The sequence below is a fragment of the Strongylocentrotus purpuratus genome, unplaced genomic scaffold (assembly GCF_000002235.5).
Source record: "Strongylocentrotus purpuratus isolate Spur 01 unplaced genomic scaffold, Spur_5.0 spur5_scaffold_11, whole genome shotgun sequence".
Classification (NCBI taxonomy): domain Eukaryota; kingdom Metazoa; phylum Echinodermata; class Echinoidea; order Camarodonta; family Strongylocentrotidae; genus Strongylocentrotus; species Strongylocentrotus purpuratus.
The window spans coordinates 15,408,696-15,431,320 of NW_022145596.1; the positions used below are offsets into that span (position 1 = coordinate 15,408,696).

The following is a 22,625-nucleotide window of genomic DNA, read 5'->3' on the forward strand; positions in this document are numbered from 1 at the left end:
CTAAGCTGTAATTGCTTCACGTATACAGCAGCTTCCCCCGTCCATCCACACATCTTCACTCCTTCCTCCCTCCCTCCAAAAAAAAAAAAAAAAAAATCTTCACATATTACATCTCTGGGATTTCCTGGGTACGAGTGATGGTCGATGGAAGGAATAACGTGAGAGAGAGAGAGAGAGAGAGGTGGGTGGATGGAGGAGCTGTGAAAGGAAAATCAGGAAATGATTGGGATTCCTCCTGTAGCCACCCTCTCCAGAGGCTCTCAGGCATTTTATCTGGTTGTAATTTTATCTATAAGGGGATTAGGACATTATTAATCTGTCTGCTCCGTTGGGTATAGACAGTACAGTTGATGGGGCAGAGGCAGAGAGAGATAGAGAGAGAGAGAGAGAGAGAAAGAGAAATAATAAGATATGTAAGGGAATATTGCATATGACTGACAGTGACAAAAGAGCACTTCAGAGATGAGAGAGAGATAGAGAGAGAGAGAGAGAAATAGAGAAAGGAAGGTCTATGAGAAAGGGGGAGAGAGAGAGAGAGGGAATAATATTCTGATAGACATTGAGAGAAAACGATAAGGACTTTATTTGAATGGAAAATAAATAATGGAGAGAGAGAGAGAGAGAGAGAAAAGGATTAGGAGAGTACGAAACAACAAGAGACAATCTATGAACAGATTGGCAAGATTAAAAGTATGATGGGGGAGGGGCGGTCAAACAATTCATGTCAATTCCAAAACCAATGAGCTTTTATGCATCCTCTTTACTTTTATGTTATCATAAAATATTGTGTGGGCCAACATAAATGCCTTTAAAATTAATGTTGATGCTATTTTCAGTTTTTTAAACAAAAGCTCCAAGCAATAATTGCAATCATAGTGATTAGTGAGTGGGTGGCTTGAGTGGGAGGGAGGAGGAAAAATGGAGAAAAAAAATTGTGGTTCATAGCTGAAAATGTACGTTTCTGAATACATATTAATGTAATCCCCATGAGGATTATTGTGTTGTTTCAGCCTTAAAAAGATAATCCAGCAATACAAGCTATTCTTATCACTTTTTATGACTGTTTGGTTTTGTTTATCTTCCATTATTTTAATTTCGTTTGCGATATACACAAAGGTGGGTTAATGATATTTATTACATTCATTGTTACGGTATGTTGAATATCCACTAGTTTCACTGTTTAACGAGAATTGGCAGGGAAATTAAGGAGAAGTGTCCACACACGCACCAACAAAAAATCATATACTATTCATTTTTCATCACTTAGAAATATAAATCTAGACAAAGTGCCACTATCATAGGCGTACATGTACACTTCCTGTTATGTATAATTAGCAGGGTATATGCGCTCCCTGTAAGTATTGACAGATTGAAGCTGGCATTCCCTTTAAGATATTACTTAACTCTTGACGCTAATTGAACATACCGATGGTTCCTTTATCTAAGTCATGCTGCTCTGTTCAAGACGCTCCAGATTTGATTTTGCCCTGATTGCAGAGGACCTTCATGCAACCTTCCCACTCGTTAATAATCAATTAAAGAATGGCGCCTCTATCCAAATGTTCGCGGAACGGGTTAGCGCGATGTTTGCGGATAGGCACATTGGCATTTCTGATTCTCCCTTCCTTTTTTTCTTCTTGGCAAGTGTTATACAGTGATGAACATGGGTTTAGACAGATAATCTCTTTCACAGATATTGGCGAAGGTACACTTTGGGGCTAAGAGCTAAGCGCTTGGTCTAGTCATCATGTTCGTTAGCTTTGGTATGCGTAATCGGTTAGCGCTCATCTTAACAGACGCTATTTGCAGGTGCATGGGACCATTGCGATACATATGTCGTACGCTCAGCGTGTGTAAGATACCATCTTCATGCCTTTCTTCATTTTGAGTAACTGGGCAGGAAGCCTGGACCGCCGGCACCCCTTGTCCTCACACACAATTCCTGCATTTGTTCGGAGATGTTGCAACTTCTTGTGTCATCCGTAATATTAGCAAGATCTGTGGAAGAACTTGTCTTCTAGAATGTGACCCAGGAAGGGTGCGTGCATGGACATTAAGATGTCCTTCGATTATCAGAGCCCCCATGTGGATTGAAGTACATCTAGTTCTTATTGGTGTCTTGACCACAATATGTGCTGCCTGTATTTCTACTGGACGAATAACACTGTGAAATCTAAGGGCTGTGTCCACATCTAAGGAAGATAGGTGTAATCTTCAAGTTTTCCTTTTTGATCATCTTCAAAGAATTAACCAGAGCGGAAGAGTCATATTTGAATGTCTCATCCAACAACATTTGATTGGTTTTATTGGATTACTTTTTCTCTTCATTTTAATCAGTTGGAATAAACTTGTATCACAGTCAACATTTTATTGGTTTAGTTGGATTACCTTTTCTGATGCAGTTCAATTAGTTGGAATATAAACTTTATCACTGTCAACAGCTATGGAACAATTTCAAGGTGTGGAATATTTATTAGTTTACTGAAGTTGTTGTCATCCTGGAGCGTGAGCAAGCTGTCGTAGGTGACACTTTGGTAATACCTGTCAAGGATGGCCGAGTTTGATGCATTTTGTGACAAGGGTTTACTGGAGATGGAGGCCGAACCAGCCCGCTACGACGACGAGGAGTGTCTGATGGAAGAGTATACAGTGGCTCAGTTTGAGTACCTCCTGGAGAAGGGCAATTGGTACCCCGATGAGAACACAGCGAGCATTGAGGAAAGTATAGGTCTAGAATATATGCTTTAATGTGTAGTCGTGAATCAGCAGGAAAAAGATACACAGTGTGTCTTCTGTTGAAAGCCGGAAGGAAACTCTTTTTTAAATGATACGATGTACACAAGTACATGTAAAGCCCTTCTGGGTTAGAACAGCAATATATTTACTTGCAATATTTAACATTTAACACAGAGATTGAAGGTTATTAGAGACAGTCAGAAATACTGAAAAAGGTCTTTTAGTTCTCATTTCATTTTTTAATAAATATTATTGTATTTTGATAGAAAGTGTCTGTTGACAGAATTGCTGGATAAAAATAGTATATTCAATTTACATTTGTTCTTTGTAAAAATTCAAGTTGGGACACTTCAGCATATCCGCAAACTGATAAACTCTCTCTCAATACTTCATCGATGAAAGGACCAGTGTCTTTTTCCACAATATACATATATTGCCCTCTGTACTGCAATGTTGATGAAAGGTTGCTCTTGCGCTTGGCTTACATATATACCTAAAACATCATCAAGCAGTCTTATTGAAAAGCCAGCGCAGACCAACTTCCAATGATGCCCGGATTAGCGAGCGCATCTTTAGGGGGATGTCATCTGCATAAAGAGACATACAACATTGAAGGTCATTTAATGTCCTTGTCTTATTCTGCGCGCTTTGGATGAAGCTCGCTATGATTGATTTTAGGAGTTCATAATACAGCATCTAATTGGAATTGAGAGTTTCTAATCCGAAATGTCAACGTGAAGACCGGGTCGGTAAATCGTACTTGATTTAAACCCTCTTTGCTGGACAACAGTACTTGATGTATGATGCTTGGGCTAAGAAGCTAGGGAAAAGAAAATATAATAATCTAATTTTTTCGGTGACACTGCATGTCACACTCTGATCCTGTTAATCCCTGAAGAACTCAAAATGAACTTCTTTATTTGTCCTACATTAGATTGGGAATGATTCATTTTCAACTGGGAGAAAATAAAAAGATGAAGTAGATCAAAGAAATAGACATTGGAAATGATAGAGATGTGATGATTTCTTGTCCGATGTTATCAACGTTTCTGATAATGCTATACATGTCTTAAACCTGTCAATAAATCAATGTCAACACATGAATGTCAACTATTTAACCAAAAGAGCTCAATGTACAATCTCTCTTGATTCAATGACAGATGGGATGGTTCGTTATTTCTTGGTGTGTTTATATTTAATGTGGCATTTTGAAACCATTGGTGATTTAATTTCACAAATGCTCACCAGCAATATTAATTTGTTATATATATTTCATTATTCCTTTTTCCTTATACTCATCGATAAACATGAATTACATTATCGAAGCAATCCCTTCATCACACCCCAGCTGCAGCGGCAACATTTTACCTTCTGCATGAACTCGTATAGAGCTGTAGAGCGTCCCTTGGTGTGTGGTTGGTATTGAGTGAGGTATCAACAACCTAATCCCCAGGGTGCAGGTGTGTGTGTGTTCTGCTGCGCCTGTCATAGCACACCTCAACCAGTGCTTTAGCTAGATTCACTTGTCAATCATTCTGGGCAGGAGGTTATCACCTCCATGCTATTGTGTAGGAGTTTGAATGTGGGATGAGATTATTTCTTTTATATGTTATAAAAACAGTAGATAATGAGGACTGTATTTGATTATTCCACAATGCTGTTGTTTGAATAGTTATATCCTCACAAGAGAACTTGCTTGTATTCCATTTTTTTTAGTGTCCTGCGAGATCATGAAGGGAATTGCTATTTCTGTCATTAAATGAAAATTATGACTGACAATTTATTATGAGGTTGCAAATTTGACTTAACTCTTTATATGGAACATATTCCTTAATTCTTGGAGCTGTTTTAATGTATTTGTATGTCATATTTTTAGTTATGTTTGTTTCTTTTTTCTTACTGTCTCAACGGAGAGCCGTAGTCAATCGTGTTTTGCCTAAAACTGAACTTGTTTTGTAGATGATTTCAGCGCGGTAAATATTTACAAACCAGCAGTCAGCATGTGATGGTAATTGATATCTCAGAGATGGCCCGCCAGAATGATGTGCTGACACCATATACAGTACAAACAAAGATCCATGCATCATCACACAGTAGACAGTTAATCCAATAAAGACCTGCTAAAACAAAAGGGAGTTGCGCCGCGGCTGGGATGGTTGCCGTCCCATGCAGGTTTGCATTCCGCTACACGTATGCACATCTCCCTTTGCAGCGATATATAACCACGAAGGCACTTTACCTCTCCACGCGAGTGCATTAAAACGCTAAACATAAAACCACCAGAGTCGCTCTTTCCATTCATTTCTTGGCGGGAATCAATGCTTCTATCCATGCTGCTGGTCGACAACGAGGGAGACAGTCTTTGGGGAGGGGGTGCAGTGCGGGCTTTGGCGCCCAGGGGGCCGGAGCTAAGAAATTGGCAGGAGTGAAAGAGAAAGTCTGGCGGAACTTGAGATCACCACTTGGTATAGAGCATGCAGTGTGTTTTTCTGCATGGACGCCAGGCTTTCTGTATGGTCTGCCACTTCGTCTGTTGATTAACATGTGTGTGCGTGCGTGTGTGAGAGAGCGGCTTAATATAGATCTCCAAAAGGTCTAGTATGAATAATACTATAAGAAGAAACTTTACCTGGTATTTTTAATTGCATAATAGTATCCATATATTTTTATAATTCATCTGAAGCAATTTTGTGATTTCTATAAGCATCTTATGGTTTGTCCATAATATCTTATCTAGTATTGACCTGCTGGAATTTACTTCAATTTTTGTACATCACAAACTTTCTATTGACTCTAGTATTCAACCGCTAGTATGCTCCTCGATGTATGAAGAATATGAAATGATTTCCTTCTGCACTGGAGTGGCTCTACCTAATAGTTATTTTCCACCATTTCCAATCGTGCTTTATTATAACAAACAAAAAAAAGAACAAATGAAATGAAATTATATTATACCTCTTTTATATTCATGTTATATCTATTGTAGAAATATTTCACAAATTTACATTTTCATGGATATAAAGAGGGAAATCACTTAGGAGAGGCATACTGTAGGGACAACTAGCATACTATAAATCATGGAGGTACCGGTACATGTATATGTAATTGTATGCCTGGTCCTACTCGGCGTGTGTGATGAACCGGGGGCATGACAGCTTACATCTTGTCATATCACATCAATATCTCACTGAAAAATGTGTGGTCTGATGGCCGATCGAAAGCAGATCACCTATATCCCAGATCCGTCACTGTCCATGTCTCTCTGAAGTCTCTCTCTCTCTCTCTCTCCCCTTTTCTCTCTCCCTCTCTCTCTCCCCTTTTCTCTCTCCCTCTCTCTTTCTCTTCATCTCTTCACCCTTTTCTCTCCTTCCCTCTCCCTCCCTCTCCCTCCTTCCCTCTCCCTATTTTCTCCACCCTTTTCTCACCCTCTCCCTCACTTTCTCGATCTCTCCCTCTCTCTCATCTCTCTGTCTCCCTCTCTCTCTCTCTCTCTCTTTCTCTCTCTCATTCCTCCTCGATGTCTCTGCCGTCTTCGTCAAGAGATAGCTCATCGCAGAGTACACAGAGCGATGCCATTCCTTCGTCATGGCTGTGTGGCATGCACATGGCGGTTTGTGTATGATTTGAATGGTGCTATGCTCAGAGATGAGGAGAGAACATATTGCTCCTTCTCTCTTTCTCTCTCTGTCTCGTCATCTCTCTCTCTCTGTCTCTCCATCTCTCTCTCTCCACGATGCACTTGTGCTGTCAGCGAATGAGAGAATTCCAGTTATGATTAGATGCTGGTGGCTGCTTTAGCCCGGCTCTTTACTCATACCGCAGATGGCCGCTACTCAAGGCAGGATGCATGGGCCTTTTTAGCCCCAGGCAATAAGTACTACTTTTTGTTCTACTTCAAAACATCTCTATCTGTCTGTTTGTCTGTCTGTCTCTCTTTTCTTCTCTCTCTCTCTGTAATTCTGTCTGTCTCTCCTTGTGTATGACTGACTGTACCCCCTTTTTCTGCATATCTCTTTATCTATCACTATATTTTTTCTCACGATGTTAATCTTCTCTAAAATGGAACATTTTTCAATCCATCTTTGCAAGTAAACACTTATGCTCCTTGGATGGTTGTGATATTCTGAAGGAGGAGGAGGAGAGGAGGTCAGTGATTGACATTTATGTTGCCATGGAGACCATACTGCATCTTCATTAACATGGCTGCATATACTCTGAACCAACTCCATGGAGGACCTTAAAATCATTCTTGTATTGAGGAAATCTTCATCTCCTTAATCTCATGGCAGCTACTCTTGCAGTTTCAGAATATTATGGATGCTAAATTCACCACGTTTAAGGTTTACAGACATGACTGATTCAAGCCGTTCCCCGGTTGCAGAGCACCCATGTGACTCATAATGCGCATACAGTCATGCTGTAATCGTCGGCTATCTTCAGAAGATAGCTATACCCATTGAGAGTAAGCATAATGCGATTCTCCATTCACTTTCTTCATTCACTTTCTTCATTCTGGATCTGACTAATCTCATCATGTTATCCTGATTTTTTTAGCTCATTTGAAAGATTTTACCAGGAAAAGACAGAAATGTGTAATTTCTTGAATTACTAGGAAGCACATCAAAGAGTTATGACAAGCTCATGGAGTTTGAATGAATCTACAAGAATTGCATATCAACAATGCATATCAACAAGTATTTTTTCGCATAAAAACCTTGATGCTTGTCTGTCTAATTTGGAATAATCTCCACATTTCTAAAGCCAATGCATCATACCGGGCCTGGCAGCTGCGAAACACACCGTCCGTCTCCCGAAATAACTACCTTTTATAGATCGTGCCGGGTTTAGCGGGCCACCACCGATTCAATTCATTCACTCCTCATGGATTTATGCATCTCGGTGGCTGGGTCTCTATCGCCCTAATTTGCATAGATGCATGATGGTATAGATGCCTAGTGAGGTTGTTAATGTGGGTTCCTGGAGGCTGGAGTCACGTCGTCCGTTCGAGTCCTTCGCTAAGAACACAGGATATTGTTTCATTATTCGTACAGCAGCTCTTTAGTTTGCATCTTGTATTTGCGATATTGGATGGAAATTGGCGTAGCAGAGACGGCGTTGAGTGCACGGAGGATGGAGTGTGCAGCTAATGTCAAGAGATATGAGCGGTTTTGGTTGTCGATTGCTCCAGTGTGGAATATTCATTTGGATTAGATATATATTGCGGAGTGAGTTTTCAGTATACATGTATGTATAAGCACCTAGCAGATTTCACTGTGAGCTTTTGTGTGATGATGTAAATGTGAAGATATTGATGCTGATGTTGTGATAAGTTTATGAATATTACTTTCATGTACTCTTATTCATAATGTCTCCTATTGGGTATTGCTGTATTTTTAATCATTTATTGTAGACTATTGAATAACCATCTTTACTTGTTGTTTAGCATGACACAAAGAATGTTATAGCCATCTACTCAATTTATCACTCTGTACCTTGGCTGATCTTGTTCAGAATTTGTTAAATAAGAAATTTATGTTGTAAATTAATTCATATTAATTTGAAAACTGTGTGAAGAAAAAGTAAACCCAGTCCCATTCTTTTAATGATGTTTTTACTCTACAAGTTTGAAGGACATATTTTGATTGATAAGAATTTGATCATGATATATTGCATTTCACCCCCATAACTCCTTTACAAGTTGATATATATTTTGAATAAACACACATATTACCAAGTTTTGTAGTTTTTCAAGTATGTGAGAAATTGAATTATCCCGATTTATGTTTCTTGAGAAAGAGACATATTAAAGCTTACATCTAAAGTATTCAATAAAGGCCCTTATTCAACCAGTCCACCTTTCATTCTTGAGTTACGCCATCGAAAGATTAAAAACAACAAATTAAAAAAAAGTTTGAATAATTCAGTTGTTCACTGTACAAGGAATATGAGTCAATGTCATCCTGGCTCTCAGCAAACACTGTGTGCATAATTCCCACTCCCATTTTACACTCCCTATAACAAGCAGTGCCGTCCCCCCCCCCCCCGAAAAAATGATTTCCTTTCATTTTCATATGTGGCAGTGTCTACCTCCCTCCTTGATCAATCAATCCCACAGTGTCCTCTGTTTATTACCTTATGCACGGTGAGGAATCCTCTCCACAAAACAAACTTCTCGTCTTACAGCTACACTCTGACTAACCCCTCCATTCAGACTACAAAATGAATGGTATATGAAAACTGTAGTTGTGCGATACGCAACTAATTTTCTAGTCTGAACGGCAAATACTAAAGGTATAAATGTTTGAGCATCGTTTCGAATAAAATCTTGCTAAAGAATCAGGGTTCCATTCTCATTAGAACGTTGTATCACTTAAAAACTAGTCAGGCCTGGGGGTGTTTCACAAAACTTGTCATCAGTGACAAATGACAGCTTTTGTTATAAGCTACTGAAATCCTTGCTTCTGATTGGTCATTAGCAGATTTGTCACTGATTTTCGTCATGTGTCATTGATAAAAGGCTTTATGAAACACCCCCTGGCTTATTACAAGTCTGCACTGATGATTAGCTAGCTGTCATGTTAACTAGTTTCTTTAATCAAAGCTTCTTTACTACGTTACTCATTTTTCATGTGTGTATGACTCGTTGGTTCTACTATGATACGCTTATACAGTGTTTCTTTACACAACTTTCTGTATGAATTTCCTCTAGTGTAAACAGGTCCTAATGTTTCTTTGTTTTCATTGTTTGTTCTCTTTGTGTATAGGGTGGCCAGACTGCCCTCATGTGTGCAGCCCAAGTGGGAAATCTAGAACTGGTACAAGAACTCCTACTCAAGGGTGCTGACGTCAAGGCCATGGATGAGGTATGCATGGATGGAGCATCTTATTTCTAACAATATCTCACTTCTCTCAATTTTCTCTTTTTCATGTCTTCTTCGCCCCTAATTCTCTCTTTTCAATTCTCTCTGTTCAGTTCTCTTTTTTTTTGTTGCATTCTCTCTTTTCAATCTTTCATTCATGTTTAATATATCCAATGATATTTTGTTATCAGCATACTTTTTTCATTCACTCTGCTCTCCTTTGCTTTCCCCATCTCTCTCTATCTCTCTCTCTATCTCTCTCTCTATTCTAATCTCTTTCTTTCCCTTTTTTCACTATTATATTTTTGATGTGGTCTTCCTCAGAACAATTAATGAATCTGTATGTTTGGTATAAATATAACCTTGTGTGTAACGATGATTGCCAATATTTGTCCTATAGAAACTTTTTAAGAGTTAATTATGGGCCTAAAATCAATATTTTGCAATCTTGCATAAAAACCTTCAATATGAACCATCATATGAATGTTTACTCTTCATATCAAGATATATGTAGATTTCATCCAAATTTAAAGTAGAACATTAGCATTCTCTGGCAGGATTTGTCGCCTACAGCAGAGAAAGGGTTAACCACAAAACAGAATGTGTTACAATCTACTCTAGATCTCTTCGTCAGATTCGCTACGTGTATCAGTGTTTAGATTTATTCAAGTGAATCTTATTACCGTCTCAAAATAGAAATAGAATCGTGTACACTGATATGTGGTTTCATGCCACGTGAAGCATTGTATTATTCTTGTGGTTTGTGTGTTAGTAGAAACAAGAATTAAGAGAATTGATTGCAGACTTTGACATACCTCTTTCTTTCTAAAGCTATAATTTGGTAACTCCTTACCTGTTGATATATATAGTATAGGTGCTTTGTATCTATATTAAGAAAAGGTGATTTAGAAATGCTCAACTGTATTATTGTGGTAGGAAAGATATATGGGTCTGCAATCCAGACTTTGTCTAAGATATATATTTTCAGACATTATACGGCAAATGCTATACAAATTGGTAGCTCCAAGCTAGATGCATAGCCCGATCTTCATATAAAATGCTGTTTGAAAACCAAGGATGTGTTTATATGTAGGCAAGGTTGTTGAGTGATACAATCATAACTATGGCAGGCAGACTTGCTGCAAAAGACCTGTTAAATTCTTTATATCTTGTAATACCGTCCTGTATCTCAGGGTGAGAGACAGAAGTCCAATCTTCTGCCACCACTTACGCAATACGAAACCATTCAAATTAATTAGCGTTGGCATTAATTTACCAAAATTTAAGGGTATGGAGTTTTGTCACTTTACGCCGTCCATAGTTACCTGGACGTTTTGAACGCAGAGTGATTGGTTTAAGCCTTGATTGTGAATGAATCCAAGCATGGTCTGTTTGATCACCTTGCTCCAGGCCTACATGAAAATTCAGCAGACTTCTCGTGTGACACGGAGGTCCCGCGAAAGAAAACCCCGATCCGCTCGATCCTAGTTAAACATTCCATCTACTTAAGGTGGGAGGCGCATATAAACCCGCCCAGGATACGAGTCTGAAAGTGATAGATCGGAGATGGAAGAGAGGGAGAATTGGAGCGGAGAGGGAAAGATGAGAGGAGGGGTTAGAAATAGCCACCATGTTTTGTCTGTCAACTGTTCATACGAGGTTCTGTGAATTTGGGGGCATTTTTGTTAATCTTGAGAAACTTGAGAAAGAACCTGATACATGTACATTATATGCTGGGCATAATCATGAAGTTGATATATGCACTCCTTCTTGGAAAGTGCACTAGCATGGAAGGCAAGAAAAGTGGCCTTTAAAGGTAGGTGGTCTTTATTGACAGGTTCCTGTAATACCTGTTTATTAGGGGAAACAAATAGCTCAGGACAAAACAGAAGTGTAGTCTTCATAGAAACATGGTTTGTCTTTCCAGATGGTTGCTAAAGTAGGTTTACCTCGACTGTATCATCGCATGAGTCCCAATCGCTTCATCTTCCATTCCTGCATTTTACTTATGGTCATTTTATTCTCATAACAGGACAAGTGGACACCGCTGATCTTTGCGGCCAGGGAGGGTCACCTGGACATTGCCAAGGCTCTCCTGGACAAAGGGGCTGAAGTGGACCATGCAGATGTGGTAAGACAGAACTCTTCAATTGGAACAGAATTTTAAAAGTTAGGCTCGTTTCCTGGCCCCCCCCCCCCCCACTCCGAGAAAGGACGGACCTCATGTGTGTTACCAAAATGTCCTTTTGGTAACAAAAGTAAAAGGTCGACCCGTATTGACTTTACACACCGGACTTTTGCTGAAAAGAGGGGGGGGGGGGGGGTCGCTTGGAACACGCATATGCGTACCCTAAATAACACTGAGTGGGGGGGGGGGGCCCGGGGCTCGTTTAAAAAAAACATGTAAATGAATGGCCACTGCGCGCATCAAGGGTCCTGCATGTATTCATTGACCTCTGTGCTTTATGTCATCATAAAAGAAGCGTACCGTCATATCTGAACGAAAACTGTGGTCATACTATTTGCATAAAGATAAATATAGATAGTGACATTATGACAATATATTTTTAGCTTAAAATTTCAATTACATGTACATTAGTAATATAAAGATCTGTTGCGCAAATTTCTACTAACTTTGTTGTCAAATTTTGTACATTTTTTTCACGATTGCATTGTCTGTTTAGAGCCAGAACATCATTTACTCCCTGTGACATCGTAGGGGTCATTGCCCTTTTGACTCTCGGCATATGAGAAACTCAGTGGCCCAAATCCTACTAAAATTTAAACTTGATGCTGGGTTTTGTTTGTTAGTAAGCAACCAGGGGACCAACAGCTCTAAGTCCTCTCTGAGGGAACTGGTAATGAGGATCAATGCCTTACCTAAGGGCCTTACTAGTGCATTGAATTGGTTTAGAACCTGGGACCTCCACTGCTCTACCACTTAGCCATCACGTTTTAGCTTTTATTCAAAATGGGGAATAACAATGGTAGTTAGTCTGATGTCTAAGCTATCCTTTGTTAAACATGATCTTAGAATTAGAGTCATGTTTAAATGAACTAGTAGTATACGGGCTGATGTGGTAATTCTTGTAAACTTCTTATAAAAATGACAAGACACAAAATTGGTTACTCCTTTAAATGAGGGACCTACTGTAACTGGGTGAGTAAAAAAAACCATTAAAGCACATTTATCATTCCCAAGATTGTGTATGTATTACTATGTAAGTTACAAAATCTGATACTCTCTTCTTTTAACCTTTCTGGCATAAACAAACCAACCTCTTCTTTAAAGACAATAGCCTCTTCTTTTAAATTCATTCAAGTTTTTCTAAATATGTTCTTCATATCCTTCTACCTGTTTCTCTTTCTTTCTTTGCCTCAGAATGGATGGACGCCTCTGATGTGGGCCAGTTATAAAGGTCATACGGATGTCTGCGTGGAACTCTTAGAACGCAAGGGCAACCCCAACGTGCAAGCCCATGTAAGTTTGAGACCAGGGGCCTGTTTCACAAAACACTTGTCGCAGCAACAAATCACAAAAATCAGTGACAAATCTGCTCATAACCAATCAGAAGCAAGGATTTCAGTAGCTTAAAACAAAAACAGTCATTTGTCACTGATGACAAGTTTTGTGAAATGGGGTTCTGTATGCAGTCCTTTTCCCATTCTGATTTCTGTGAGATACCCTAAGAAACTGCTGATTGACCAGACATATAATATTTTATAAGTGTATTGCAAGGAAGGATTCCAGGCAGAAAAATATGTAAATACCACTCCTTGGAATATATTATTATCAAAGGATGGGATGAATTTACAGGTTTTTAATCTACTTTTTAAAAAATTGTAAGAAGACATTTTTAAGCACTGTGAAATGAAACAGAATAGATAAACATGTATATGATATGGTTTTCTTGAATGCTTCCGGAATGAAAAAAATAGAATCTTGTCTTGCAGGACAAAGAATTTGCTCATGACAACCAATAAAATTGCATTTAGAGCTGTGTGATAACTCTCTGAAACATATTCATTCATGAAGTTGCTGGTTCACAGAATTATTGTTTAGTTCTCTGTTGACTGTTGACTACCGGTATTGCAAATATAACCATAGAGAGATATGCAGTATGCAAAAGTAGCATTGCACACATAGAGTAATTGACCGCCAGATAAAATTGCCATTTACAGACTTGCAGTGAGGTTTACCTTAATCTTATTGATTTAGAGAGCCACTGCCAAATGTTCATTCCTGTAAATCAGCGTCCGGGGTGGCAAACCGGTACAAGTGTATCTAAAGCCGACAACGGTTAGCTACGTATAGCCTCTGAAGATATTGAAAGCACTTGCACTAAGCATTGGTGCGAGGGTCTCTACTTTAGCTGCGAGTGTCCTGATATTTATGGCAGACACACATTGGATAGTCTTATTTGACTGTTCATATCTTGATGGCGATGACAATGAAGCATACGTGCGGTGGGAATTCCGTAAAATGACGAGGTTGATTGGGTCGTTCCATCCGTCATAGTTTGTGGTTGATATATCGTTGCTGTATACTTCTATATGGAAGCTATAGTATATCTACATTGGAAGGTCATCTGTGTGTCCTGTAACTCCGATGAACTTCTGTATTCCGGACCGGAAGAAGTGAGAAAACAACTTTGTATGTGAAAAGTTTGTCTGTTTTGTTTTGAAAGCTAATGGGCTGTATAGGCTAATGTGGTTCGTCTATAAATCCTGTATTCTATTTTTGTATTACTCGGCTGTCCATACAATACTTGTAGTTAGTCCATAGGAACATTTTGAGGCATGCGACCTGAACAACAAATGTGATTTAAACAGTGGGAGATACATCATTTGGGTTTTAAAGAAGAATAAAAAGCAGTACAATATCATTTCTCCTGCCCAAATAATGTTAATATTGTAATTTCTTGTTAAGAACTCTCAAAATGTATTCTCATTAAAATTACTTGCACTCTCATTTATATTTCATAACTTGAGCTAGTACCAAGGGATGTTTTTCATTCTTTAATTAAAACTGTCAAAGCTTGATATAGGATTGATTGAGCAATGTAGCAACTTAATGTCCTTTGCTCAAATTGTGCTTATGAATTTTAAACTAGATTTACAAAATGAAATTAAGATGGAACTGATGCAGCAATCCTAATTTCCAAGAACATCCAATCCTACAAATGCCAGCGACACCTAACCTCGGATACGAGCTGCAAATTGAAAGATACATGAATTTGTAATGACTGGGAGTCTAACATTACTGATGAGAGATGACATGAAAAATAATCAACCCCTCAATAATTCACGGACCGCCGTCGTAGAATGTTATCAAGCACTTCTCCCCCCTCGCCCTGCCGCATCCTCTTTTTTGCATTGTTTGAGAAAGAAGCCAAGATGGTGATGAATGACGTTGTAAAAATCTGAATTATCATTGGGAGCTTTGGTGGCTGGGGACCGCCATGGAGTGCATTCAACACCCCTGTACATCATGCGAGAGGGGCGCATGAATACCAATGCTGGTTTATTTTTTCGTGTGGCGGGACATCAGAAGTCAAGTCAGGTTTTCCGGCACGTCTGTGTTTTTCTGGGCAGAGATTGAGGGAGGTAGACAGACAGTACGGGAAAAGGTTGGAGAAAGAAGGAGATAGTTATTATCCCCTGATTAAATATGAGAATGTTAAAAATGACTATCATATTAACAGGAGAGATATATGGTCATGATTAAGGAATACCATAAAGGTAACAAAATAATGTAAAAGTATAATTATTTTAGAAAAATTCGAGAATAGATTGTCCAGTAGAGCAACATGTAGACGAAGCCCAATGAAAGTGTACTCTAGTATAAGAGGTCATCGATCTTTTCCTCCTAAAATAAAAAAACAGCTTGTAGAAAAGAGATTCAGGGTGATTTTTGATAGAAATGGACCAAGGAAATATTGTATAGACAATGCTGGACATGTATGGATTGCAGAAGGAAATAATGAGGTGTTAAAAATGTATGTGTAATTACCCTGTTGGTGATAAGTTGTCAAGGAAAAAGTTTTCGTGATATTCTTTGAAGACTGTGAAGTATGAAGGCTTGTTTGACGACAGTAATTTGACTGAGCAACACGTGATTCAAGCTTGTTGTCAATTACTCATAGAAAATTAGTTCAGAACTCCTGAATGAAATGTTTAATTCATAGTATAGCAGGGGTGTGTATCTCATCATCATCATTATCATTTATTAAAGCCAGCATTTTCCCTCTTACGAGGGGTTACTGACTTTTGCGCCATGATGACACTCCCTCCCTCCACTTCGTGTCTCGAGCATCCTCTTCATTTAAACCAAACTTATCGGTTTCTTTCTTCATCATATCTTTCCATGAAATCTTTGGTTTTCCTTTCCCTCTTTAATATGCCATCCACTCTCAGATCCCACACTCTTTTTACAGGTTCATCATCTTCCCTTGTCAACATATTACCAATCCATCGATGAACTTTAATGTGTCAATAAATTGGTCTGTTCAAATGACATGAAATTGCTTTCTGACTTAGTTGATATTAAGAAGAATCCAGTTTAGATAAATAGGAAGAAATGAACGTATCTTGTTTTAATGAACTTTTTAGCTTCTTGTAGCCGAATGATCGAGGATTGATAGAGATTTGCATCTATTTCTCCCTGTATGCCTCTTGATGATGGTATTCACAAGTTATTACCAGCTCATCATTATATTCAGCTGTGACATTTTGTGAGCAAGAATCAAGGCTAGATTACGATGCACCACATATCTAACTGGGTCACACACAACAGTGAATGTAAATGGAAGGTGGTTTCACACTACCGCTAGTACTGTTCCATAGTGGTGTTCACAGGTGGTGTACAACCCCTATGTGTATGATGCACCACTTATGTAACTGGATGACACATAATGAGGACTGTACATGGAAGGTTGCTTCACACTGCCACTGTACTGTTCCATAGTGGTATTTACATTGTAATGTACCATGGTGGTATTTACATTGTAATGTACCATGGTGGTATTTACATGTAATGTACCATGGTGGTACTTACAAGTAATGTACAACCCCTTTGTGTATCCATGGTGCACCATCATCTAACATTGTCAAAGATGAGTAAAGTGGCCATTGCCTCCCACTGCCATTGTTACGCACACGGCTTTGTGTTGGTGTTAACAAGTGGTGTACATACAACCCATTTGCATACTGTGCATATGAGGGACAGTGCACAGAGGATGTTCTAACCCTGCCACTGGTGTTTCCCTGCAATCACAAGTAGTGTATAATTCATCTTCAACCTAAAATGAATGGAGAGATTGCACGTCATCATTGCCATTATCTTGGGTTACAATATGATAATGAATTTCTCTTCTCATCCCCCCCCCCCCCAGCCAATAATGGAATTAACAACTAATCCTAATCTATTGAAGATTTGTCATACATCTCATCACGATGCTCATTATCCTATCCAATCTTTCCATTCTATTTTTGCCCCTGGTATATTATTAGAAGACGTGAGCTACCACCTCTGCCTTCTTCTAAGTCCTCTCTTAGTAAGGCAATCAAATAATTGACATCTCAGGCTTGCTCGACGCTGCATCACAAGTCGAGGGGAGAATCAACGTCAAACGGGACGGAATAGAACCCGTTTGCTTCTAACGCATTATTGAAAACCACCCGAGAGAAGAAGCCGTGCTTCCAGCCACGCTCATTGCGCTAAGTGAAAGATCGCAACCGACTACGCATTTGCAAATTAGTTCCTAGAAAGGACCCGAGCGTTATCCCCCATGTAAATGAGAGGAAATTACCAAGCTGTAGAACCGTCCTTCTTCCTTCGATCTTCAAGTCATCTTCTCCCATAATTCTCTCTCTCTCTCTCATTCTCTCTTTCATTCTCTCGTTTTGCATGTGGGCATTTCCATGTTAAGTGGGTACTTCTGTGATGTAAATATGGTCAAAATTGTTTTCACCCCTAGAGCAATCAAATTTCTCCCTTTGCTTGTCCAATATCTATATTCTATATATTTATGAGGGAAAAGATAAGTGTGATTTCATGTTAACTTTGCAGAGGTCGTAAAGTAGGACATGTATTGGGGGGAACGTATGTAACATTGGACAGAAATTTGTAACTTAAATTACCTCTGATTTATTATTTGCTCAATATATAAATGCAATGTTCATTCATGTGAGTTAAGTATCAATAAAACATCAATTTAACAATCATCTCAGAATTTGCTTCTTTTTAAAAAAAAATTTATAGCTTTTTTTGTGAATCAGAAAAACAAATATTTAAGGAATGTTTGCAATGTATCATGTATTATTGAATGAATAAATCTTTCACACATGTTTTAATGGTGCGTACTCTATTAATTTGGTGTCACTGTGTACTGGATGTTGATGCTATGTTCATATATTCCAGGATAAAATAAAATCTAGAAGTTATAATTGTTGATGCATGTTGGAACCAATTAATAAGAATAGGGAACGTATGTAACGGTTGGACAGAACAGGCATCTAAACGTTTGTTTGAATTCTGTTTTGGGACACATATTTCATAATCAATATATTCATAAGCGTTGCATAGGTTAAAATGTTTCATTGTATTGATCATTTTAAATTGTGGAGAATAAGTGAAATGTGAATGGTCTTTAATTATTAAGTATAATGAAATCAATGAATTTGCCAACTGATATACGGTTTGTAAATCTGTAAAATAGATTAATTGATAGTTTTGAAATCTTATCTCACCTCTCATTAATCTTTTGACCAACTGCAAAAGCAAGCAACAAACTTCAGTGTACAACTTAAATTGTCCATGGATGAACCATTTATATAAATTTATACAATTATGAACACCTGAATTGCAAATTCAAATTTAAAAAATGATAAGATAGTAACTATAGTCACATGGAAAGAAGTTGGCACAATATAGAATAAAAGGCAAACACTAATCATTTCATTGAAATTGAAATTTCACAAAACCTTATATACAAATTTAAAAGTAGTCTAGGTCTTTAATAGTCAGTAGCCAAAATGTGTCTCGGACACAGAGCCCAATAATAACAGACTGTTAAACAATTGAGCATGCATTTCACTACATGTAAGCATTAGCTTGTAATCAATTCCCATCAAGACTGGGAAAGTAGTTGACACAATATAGAATAAAAGGCAAACACTATTCATTGATATTTCACAAACATCATGTCGTTAATTACAAATTGTCTATACAGGATTTGTATGCTTTTATTCTAGAGTTCTTTTATCTGCTAACTACAATGTGTATGATATTTACCTTTTATATTTCTTCATTTTTCATAAATGCTCTATTTAATTCTATTTTTGCTCAAAATTATGATCATTCATTTCAAGTAAGTTCAAATCAAATACATGTATTTATAACAATCATTTTGATGTAATTCAGATCTGAAATTCAAAAAAGATTTGACACTGCATACTCAATGGGTTATTTTGCATATTATAATGCATCAATTCAATTGAGCATTCATTAAATATTTTCAGTAAATAATTGTGTCTTTGTGCCAATTTTCCATGAATTTTATTTGTTTTCATAACACACAAGACTATTGAGGTGATTAAAACCTTACTGAAGTACAACGTGAGAACAATAAATTAGCACGATCCAGCCATTTAATCATGTCTCCTTTTTAACATCAATACACGCAGTTCTAGGTTTTCCTCTTACACGAGAGTCAGAGAATATTGTAAGGATTTTAAAACCGATGGTTTGGGACGATATCGGGTGTGCTGGACTTTACACAAGTTCTCTGAAGAAGTTGGAATGACTCGATTCATTATTAACCAATCTATGAGTAATAAGACATTCATAAATTGTATGGAGCAAGTCATGATTCTGGGGAGAGTTCTGCAAAGGTGAAAAATTGTAATCTAGTGCTGCTGATGTCTTCCCGAAGGACAGGGTTAGGCATTTTCTTCACTATCTGTTTTCTACATTCCTGAGACACATCCTCACGTGCTGGCCATATAAATAGCCCCGGATGAGACTCCGACTTGGCCATGTACTTGATGACAAGATCTTCTCCCACAACATCTTTCACCTGAAATCAAAAGAATTAAAGATGAAAAAAATCGTGAGTTTAAAATCCATTGTGCTAATTCAAATTTAAATGTATTTGTATTTTTTTTCTTTTTTGACTTGTTCAGATTTTCTCACGTTAATAGTAATCATGCACATTTTCACTCCAAACAGATAGATATTTCCTGGTTTTGAAACATGAAGGCATTAAATGATTAACAGAAGGATTGTAAAGTATCAATGCAATGATATGACTCAGGTAATGTAGATGCAATATTTTGTATAATTTAGTGTAGGCTCAATAATGAAATAGGTCTAATTCTTGTGTATAAAATGTCATCCATTGAAAAGTAAAATAATTTATTGACTATTGTGCAGGTTATTCCAATGTTAAATAAATTCCTCAACAATCCTCTTAACAAGAAATTTGTAATGATTTTCGTATTACATTTATTTCACAGCTAAGCATAAAAATAATTTGCAAGTAAATGAAACCATACAAACTTACTTCTCCAACGTATTCCAGAATTTTTCCACGTTTGCCGACTGATAGATCTATATTGATCAATACAAAGTCTCCACATTGGTACTCATCGGCTGCTTGGTGAACATCTGCCACTGGTCTGTCGGCGGTGATCTCCACATCATTCTGGGTATCATCTCCAGTTGGTCTGGTGGTCATCACATCATTCTGGGTATCATCTGCAGCTAAATTGGGTTGCGGTTGCACCTATTGAAAATGCGAGATCGGCGAGAGTTACCAGTGTTGCATACATGAAAAGCTACATATGGGACTGTAATGTAATAATATCACTACACGTTAAAATTTAGCACTAGCAGACCACTAGCTAGACAAGAAGAGGAAAATATAATCGTACACCACTAAAGTTACACATGACTCATTTTCGGAAACATGATCTTTTACTGTATTTCAAAAAGATTTTGAATAACAAATACGTACCATTCCACGATTTTCAAAGCCTAGATCTAATCTAATGTTGAGTTGATACTCCAATGATTACGATCGGATGTCGTCTGCTGCTCACGAAACCCCGCGAAAAAACGTACGTAAATAAGACCGAATAGCATTTCTGTCCATCGTGCGTACGTGTCGTTCTAACTACCAGCAACCGTGAACGTACGCACAAACTGGACAGAAGTTATATAGAGCTACACGGCCCCGCGATTGTAGAAGTCAGCGCATGGATTGCAAGTACAATCAAACGTTGCAGTGCCTTGGTTCACTTGACTGATACGTGGATTATCCATGCGTCATATTCGCGGACGCCACGGTCCGTTTTTTTAGTTGTTACGTACGTTCGTGAGTTGGACCGAATATTGCACTCCAAATTTTGAATAGATTTGATCTCTATTTGCGTTTATTTTGACGATTTTTTTCTTGGTCTACATTTCAACCTTCATCAAAAGAGTTGCAAAGCACATAAAACTGTTGGGTGACACAACTAATAATTGTGGGAAAATTCACTCTGAACGTACGTAACACAGGTGGACAGAATCTCTCATTCAGCCAATGTAATTTTCAACTCTCTCACTCTCTCTCTTTAAAGCTCAATCGCCGTAACTATGATCAATGCCGTAATCCACCCGCATCAAAATCTCTTTTCAAAACATGAAACATCAATTTCTTTTTAGAATTTTTATTTGCATCACCCTCAAAATCACACCACTCAACAATTACTGATTGTACTTTGGAATTTTTAATAATAATCATTAAAGAAAAGAGGACAACACAACCAAATGACATTATTAGTGCATGGAATTGTCTTTTTTATTTCTTTATACCATCAACAATGAAAATAAAAACACAGAAAGCCACAGGATATTTCTTTAATTTTTCTGTGAGCGCTTTATTCTTTCACACACAGAAGTACCCTATTACCGTGGAAATGCCCATATATCTCCAAATGATATTTCATTATCAGCATACTTTTTTCTTGATCACTCTGGTCTCCTTTGCTTTTCCCATCTCATTCTTTTTCACTCTCTCTCTCTTTCTCTCCCTCTCTTTCTCTCCCTCTCTTTCTCTCTTCTCTTTCTCCCCCTTCCCCCTCTCTCTCTCATCAAATCTCTTTCTCTCCCCTTCCCCCTCCTCTCTCTCTCTCTCTCTCTCTCTCTCTCTCTCTCTCTCACACACACACACACACACACACACATTTATTCTCTCCTCTTCTCACCCCTTTCTTTCATCTCTATCTACTTTTCTATCTGTCTATGTATCTATATACATATATATACCTCCCTACTTATCTATATACCCGATGAGTTCTTCCTTGATATACCTATCTATCTATCTATATACCTATCTATCTATCTACCTCCCTACTTATCTATCCCTCCTTTCCGCCTTCACTTCTTCACTGTCTATCTATCTCCACACCCTTCTCCTTCCACTCACATAGCCATCCATGCATGATCATACTACTAGTTGCCTTGTCGCTCTGTAATCTCCTGGATCTGTCTCGGATTAAACAGCTCTGATTTGACAAACCACAGGAGGAAGTAATTGATGTTAATGAAGTCGTTGGACCGTGCAATTCATCCTCTATTTTTTTCTAGCAGCCTGTGTAATGAGGCCGTAGTCCAGTAGCTCGGAATTTGTATGATGTTATTCATTGGTCGCAGCCAGCATGTTAATTCAGCCATTTTACGACTGATACCATCTCATGCAATTTTAATCAGTGTAACACATTTTATTTGTTTTTCTTCCAATTCCTCTCATTTTGGGACACTAATTGATTCATACTGCATCAGGCTTTTGTTGAATTATCAGACTGCAAACTAATTGATTTAATTTTTTTCATCTTTTGGCTGCAATGTTTACATCTTCATGAGATTTCATGAGTTACTTAAACCTAGTCGCAAAGGTTTTGTTAATCAAAAGACGTGCTCTATGGAATAATTTTTAAAAATGGAAATAAAAACTGCTCAGATTGTCTGGAGGTTAGATTTTC

At 38.0% G+C, this 22,625-nt stretch overlaps 2 protein-coding genes across 2 annotated transcripts in view; one reads left to right on the forward strand and one right to left on the reverse strand.

Annotated features, from left to right (window-relative positions):
• The window catches only part of LOC100894000 (kinase D-interacting substrate of 220 kDa B), an 80,021-nt gene that overhangs the window by 11,904 nt on the left and 45,492 nt on the right, over positions 1-22,625 (forward strand). The window contains exons 2-4 of the mRNA XM_030980763.1: positions 9,501-9,599; positions 11,629-11,727; positions 12,979-13,077. Coding sequence (XP_030836623.1) covers positions 9,501-9,599; positions 11,629-11,727; positions 12,979-13,077 — 297 coding nt within the window. The remainder of the gene's footprint in view (positions 1-9,500; positions 9,600-11,628; positions 11,728-12,978; positions 13,078-22,625) is intronic.
• On the reverse strand, positions 19,187-21,514 carry LOC115922250. The gene is made up of 3 exons (XM_030980765.1): positions 20,615-21,514; positions 20,162-20,383; positions 19,187-19,675 (listed from the first exon to the last, which is right to left on the reverse strand). The coding sequence occupies exons 1-3, from the start codon at positions 20,615-20,617 to the stop codon at positions 19,463-19,465; spliced, it is 438 nt and encodes a 145-aa protein (XP_030836625.1). The 5' UTR covers positions 20,618-21,514; the 3' UTR covers positions 19,187-19,462.

Bases quoted from the DNA above. Each gene is read 5' to 3' on its own strand.
- LOC115922250 (XM_030980765.1), bottom strand. The intron at 19,676-20,161 runs GTAAGTTTGTAT...TTTTGATTTCAG, and splicing joins TTCTGGAATACGTTGGAGAA to GTGAAAGATGTTGTGGGAGA.